Source organism: Pyxicephalus adspersus, chromosome 1, assembly GCF_032062135.1.
Source record: "Pyxicephalus adspersus chromosome 1, UCB_Pads_2.0, whole genome shotgun sequence".
Lineage (NCBI taxonomy): Eukaryota > Metazoa > Chordata > Amphibia > Anura > Pyxicephalidae > Pyxicephalus > Pyxicephalus adspersus.
The window spans coordinates 23,392,322-23,398,823 of record NC_092858.1 but is presented as its reverse complement, the minus strand read 5'-3'; the positions used below and the strand labels follow the sequence as shown (position 1 = coordinate 23,398,823).

Genomic DNA, 6,502 nt, shown 5'->3' with positions numbered 1-6,502 from the left:
CATTCATACCAACAGGAATATTCCTGTAAAACTATATTTGCATTCACCATTTTTTACATGGTATTACCCAATTAAGTTTCCCTTGTGTAGATATTCAGGAAACTGCTGATGGGAAACTTGAATGTGATGACTGGATGTGATTGGTCAAATTATACTCCAAAACAGCCTTTCTCAGCTTTATTTACCCCAGAGAAACCCATCAAAGAGGGAGTGATAATCAGGAAAGAATGCTCCTTTATAGTGGTAGTAAAAATGGAATCCTTCTAGACAGCTAAATGATCCTCGGTGTCATCCTAATGGCTTTACCAAATGGTGTTGAACCTGAAACTATGCAGGCACCATTAGATGGTATGTCAAGCAGCCGAAGCTACCGGGGCCCCCTTACAACCACTGAAGGAACCCTATGGTTATATTGAACCCTGGTTGAGAATACCTATTTAATAGTATTCACCTTCGCTCATTCTCTACTTAGTACACATTTAGTTGGGTATTAATGTGTAGGGAAGGTTGGAGAGCAAGGCCAGCATATAGAGTATTTGATCATAGTTGTAGATTAAAATTTTGTTTACTAATAAATTTAGAAATCGACACATTTGATGTAATTCAACCACATTTTATTGAATATTTGTTTAAGAAACAGAGGTATACAGGCACACCCAATAGCTTTTTTTTAAAAAAAACAAAAAACAGCTTTAAATAGAAACTAATATTCTAAAACAAATCTTTAGAAATGTGAAAGAAAATATTTTCTGTAAACTTTTCCCCAAGGATTGTAGTATTTCCATCAATTAGAAGAAAAGTTGACTAAGATAAATTCTGGTGTCATTAAAATACAAAAAATAGTTAGTGGTTGACAAATCCAACCCACCTTAATCAGAAAGGTAGCAGAGACTCTGGCGAAAACAAGCAAATGCATTTTCTTTCACACTCTAAAACCAAATTTAATTTAAATTAGTTTCAGTTTAAAGAAAAAAGGTACAGGAATGTAAAATAATCACTTCTTCCCTAGCATCCTTAGTTGCATTGCAACAACCGAGATAAAAAATTGAAAAAAAAATTAAAATAAGCAAATGACTCTATTATTTTCTGAATAAAACCAGAGTTACAAAAATTGGCATAATTTACAAATAAACCCATTTGAGTTAGTACCAGAAATAAGCACTGAAGGTTTTGGTAAAAAAAAACAATAAAAAAAAAAAAAAAGAAAAAAAAAGAAAGCACCACATGATGTAAATTGTTTGAAACACAGAATCCCTGAAGAAAATAATCTGTTTCTAGAAAAGAGATTCAAAATTCATATTTGGAATGGTGGCCATTCATGTAGTGGTATAGCTTTGGCTAGTTGTTATTTTCAAACTTGTTTATAGCACAGGATCACAACCTGTTATAGGTAATTGTTAAGGGTGTTATATTAGGAACTGTTCATTTTAATTTATAGATTTAGGTTTTTATTTTTTATTCATGCTCAAAATATTCTCCACCCTTGTTGAAAAAATAATTGGTATACAAATATATTTGTGCAAGTTGACAGACAATCCGAATGAATCTTATTCCAATGTAGTATTCTCCTTGATGTGTTCTCATGCTGATCTTCTAGAATTCTAAAAGCAGTAATCGGCTTTATGAAGAATTTATGACTTGTGACTTCTCCTCTGCTTTCTTCTTATTGGGCCTGTGAAAGAATAGGGAATAGGGTCAGTTCACAGTAAAATTTACTTTCCATGGGGATACACAGGAACCCATCACCAGTTTTAAAATCGGTCGAAATAGTACTTAGTAAAAAAAAAAATGGGTCTGATCTGCTAAAGTGGAAATGCAGAATAATGTAAAACAAGTTACTGTGGATATCCAGTTATTTGGAAGAGAAGCTCAGATTGTTGGTTGCTTATAGTCACTTGTACTTTTTTTTTATACATAATAATATAAGACATTATCTATTTGGTCTTTACAGGTTATGATATTGATATCTTTTGTTTGCCTTTGCTCTTTACTTGCTGTTAGCACCATTGGGTAGGCTGGTTAAAAATTTGGAAGACAATTGTAATTAGCCTAAATTTTGATTCCTAAAATTCTCACTTCTTAAATTTGTGCCAATACACTGCTGTCCTAAATAAGTTTAAAACAAGCCCCCACTGATCTCTATAGCTGCATGCACTGTTGAATAATTTTCTCTAAAGATCACAATAGAAACATTGAAGAGCTTACAGCTGTTTGTTTCCATAGAAAGCTGGAAGGCTGTCACGTCCTCATTGCCATAGGAAGGGAGCTGTGATTTTAGTGTTACAGGGCTTCATAGTAAGGCTGCGATGTAGTTACCACTTCCTTAAGTCAGTTAACGGCCGCTACATGTATTGTCTACCTGCAGTAGCCCAAAGGAGAATGAATTGGGGGGGGGGGGGGGGTGCGGGAGAGAACAGTTCAGCACCACTCACTGCCACCTGTTGTTAAATCTGTTCCTGCCGCAGGTCTGCGACTGCACTAGGGATTACCTTATCCACAGTGTCTGCAACTACATGTCTTATATTAATGAGGGCAAGTTTTAGGGTTCATTAGCTGCTGTTCATCTCCTGTAGGACTCAGTGGTCCTGATTTAATAAAGCTCTCCAAGGCTGGAGAGAATACACTTTCATCAGTAAAGCTGGGTGATCCAGCAAACCTGGAATGGATTTCTTTGATTTCAGTCTTGGAGAGCTTTAGTAAATCAGACCTAGTGTAAATAAGGAGAAGGTCTGAAAATCAGTAACACAAAACGTGACTGTCTGACCCCTGTTGACACACGAAATATACATTTAGATTCATTTTTAGCTTTACTGTTTCCTTTCATTATGAAAAAGTTGGCTATCCTAATTCATTTTGTAAAAACAATATTTTAATAAATATTAAAGACCCAGCATAGACAGACATGTTATTAGTTATTAGGGCAAAAGCATGGCGTTAGTAAAGCTCTACCTTATGCAGCAAGCCCATGTGAGTGCAAATTAGCCTAAAACACAAAAGTAAGAGTTCAGTGGTTGGATTTGTCAGTCTCCAAGTAAGATTAGTCAAACGCAGATATTCCAACAAGATGATTCTCAGAATTAAGCAGCAGTTAAACACATGTATGCAAATGTAATGTTATGATAAAGGTCAGTGATACATGTAAAAATAAAGTTAACAGTCAACTAAGACATACATATTTTTCTTTCTTTGGTTTTCATGCTTTTTTTGTATTTTGTATCACTTATTACTTGGAGTGTATCATGTATCACTTTTAAAGGGCTATACAAATGTCTACATTGCTTTTGTCAGTTAACCCAATAAAACCCAAATAAATGTAAATGGCAGTTAACCCATTTACAACTGTGACTTTTACATCGCAGGTTTCTGATTGGTTGGTATAATCTTTTTTCATGAAAACATTTATTCGTATATGAGACACACCTTGATGAAACATTCATTTTTATATAGCCAAGCAAAATAAATCCAAATTGTTATTTAACATACATACATGCATTTGTGCAATGTGCAAAGCTGGTTTCTAACTGCAACCTCAAACAACATTCTAGATGTCTTAGTAGGTACCATGGGCACGCCTGACTATCGTCTGCAGCATCATAATTGTTCATCCCTAAATAAAACTTGCACTTTAGGGGTACATATGCAGTACCCATGCAAACATTCATGCTCATTTGAAAATACTTTACTTTGCAGTAAAGACCATTTGTTAACAAAGTGTTCGATAATCCAATTACAACTATGCAGCAAGTTTAAGGACCAGAAAATTATAATGCTGCACTTTTTTTATTAGCATGAGATGCTCTATTTACCATTATGTCATTTCAATTTTTAAAAATACTATACAGGTAGTCCCCGGGTTACATACGAGATAGGGACTGTAGGTTTGTTCTTAAGTTGAATTTGTATGTAAGTCGGAACAGGTACATTATTTTAATAAATGCAATTAGGACAGATGTTTGTCTCAACATATTATTAGACAGCATGGGGTCAGTTACTGTATAAAATCCTCACTGTGAGTTAATCACAAACAAAGAAAAAAAATAAAAACTTTATGGAGCCTAGACATTCATCACTTCTGGAGCAAGCTGTGCTTTAGTATGGAAAAACAAACAACTGCAGAGTTTGTCTTGGTCATTAAAGAGTTACAAGATGCTACAGATCAGCTCAGCTGTTAAGATCACCCACAACCTCAGCTGTGTTTAGCAAAAGATTTCTTCTGCAAATCATGCACACTGCCCCCTCCCCCTGTCAAGCCTCCATCCTGCACACAAGCGAGCAGGGAAGCCCCATTTGTATCTAGGAGTCATCCGTATGTCGGATGTCCTTAACTCGGGGACTAGCAGTAAAGGATAGCTAATCTACCAGCAAATAGCCCGCTCTATAGTGGTGAACTGAATAATAGCTTTTAATAGATTGATTACAGTAATTTGCTGGAGGTTACAGTATGTTATAGCTTTTTTTAGATATTGAATTTTTTCAACAAGGTAATTTACTAATTGAATACAAGCTATTTACTCAGCAAAGTGAAATATCACTGTAGAAACGTTGAAGCTTTGCTGACTTCAAATATTCAATCATATCAGGAAATGAAAACATTTTTTTATATCATACAATTCCTTGCAGTGGAGTTTCTTTGCAAAGTGAAATGTCACCATGTGCACTTTAATAAGAGAAATTCCTTTAGTAAATCAAATCTAAAAATTTCAAAGCAATGTCATAAACAATGCCTTAGTAAAATAATTTATAATATTCTCCAGTATTTCTTTTTTCATGGTTATTTTGTCATACATTCTTAGCTTTTTAGCCACCCAAGTCACAATTCTGCTGTTCATAAGGAAGTGAAATATTACAGCATCCAAGAACATATAATTATATGGATTATACAGCTCTCAGGGATTCAGGAACTGATGACTAATAGGAATGACTTTATTGACCAAGTCATTTAAATGTTCCAGAGTACCTTGCCAAGTCAGCAACATTTAAAAATGATTTTTAATCCTTTTTCAGCTAGCCAAAGTAAGTCTCACATCATTATTCCTAATAGCTAACCTTCTGTTATCTAACTTTACTAAATAGGATTTCCATATTCACCCTTGTTAAAGACACACAGCCAGTGAAAATATTTGTCTAGCTGCTGTTTGAGTATGTAAATTCAATATGTGTTTTACCTTGCAGGAATACCCTAATTAAAAATTATGCAGGGTGTGTGAAGTTTCAGCCATCTCTCTATACAAGATATAAGTTGTATGCCTCAAAAACTTTTTTTGACTGCCAAGAAGGTAATACACTTTTTAGTACATGCATATATTTTATCTGTTATCTGTTTTGCATTAGTCATATATAAATCAGACCCCTTAGATTAATTATTACAATTTTCAGTACTGAATTATTTTTACTTGAACATCCTAGAAATTTGTTTCATAAAAATATACTGAGAGACAAGTGTAAAGATACTTGTAAAAGGGAGAGCTGATACTCACAATCTAAATTTATTTGCATTTTTGAGTGGTTCAAAATGTCTATCTCAGAAAACATATTATAACTACCACTTTGGTACTACCCATAAGGTAAAAACTAGTATAAGCTTATCTTCAGTGCTAGATCAGTGGCCCCCCATTTCTGGAATTGGTATATGTTCCTTTAAAAGTTAAGGAAAACTTAAATTATGTTGGATGGGTTAGAAGGGAGCAGGTAGTGGTTCTGGTTAAAGATAGGCTTTAATAAAAAAAAGTTAAAATCCAAAAAAATCATATATATAATATACCTTGTATCCTTCTGACTCCAGACTGTATTCTTCTGACCTGAGGTTCTGGATTAAATAGGAGCAGACATAATTACATACTTGCAAACAGAATAATCAATATCACTGTCAACAGCAGTGGTCACCAACGTTTTGGACCTCACAGACCACTACATTCATAATTTTAACTTCCCTCAGATTGACGTCATGGTGGCAGAACCTGCCCACTCCCCCCTCGCAGGCTCAGACCTGCTTGATAAACATCCTGGGGGAAAAGTAGCGCAGGGCTGTGGACACAACAAAAGTTGTGTCCATACGGGGGAAATGATCAGTGGCGTCCTCCAATGGCAGGTCTGAGCCTGCGATGTGAGATGGGGGGGTCGCACCGGCCAGGTCATTTTTCTTCCAAAATTTTCTTGACTGCTGATCAATGCCCAACATTTAAAAAAATAAGTAATGCTGGTCACCTAAAGATATTAAGGATAAGATCACTAGTAAAGAAAATATTTTCAAACAGATTTTGGTGGTCAAGATAAACTATTTATATACAATATTCTCTAGGGCATTTAATGTGATTGTATGCCCTCAGTATGCAGGATTATACATCAAATAAATACTAAATTAGCACAGCAGTTATGCCGGCTACAAGCAGCCCATCAGCTGCATCAATAGTGATTCGACTTTTACCTTTTGGATAAAGATTCTGGTTTTAACAATAATTCTAGAGATTTTGTGTGTATTGTACACAGTTGTGGAGTACTTTAT

The 6,502-nt window shown here is 34.9% G+C and overlaps 1 protein-coding gene across 1 annotated transcript in view; it reads right to left on the bottom strand.

Moving 5' to 3' along the window:
- Nucleotides 1-681: 681 nt before the first annotated feature.
- POSTN (periostin) overlaps nt 682-6,502 on the bottom strand; it is a 47,703-nt gene continuing 41,882 nt past the window's right edge. Inside the window, exons 22-23 of the mRNA XM_072398657.1 lie at nt 5,762-5,806; nt 682-1,672 (exon numbers count right to left, since the gene is read on the bottom strand). Coding sequence (XP_072254758.1) covers nt 1,632-1,672; nt 5,762-5,806 — 86 coding nt within the window. The 3' untranslated portion in view covers nt 682-1,631. The remainder of the gene's footprint in view (nt 1,673-5,761; nt 5,807-6,502) is intronic.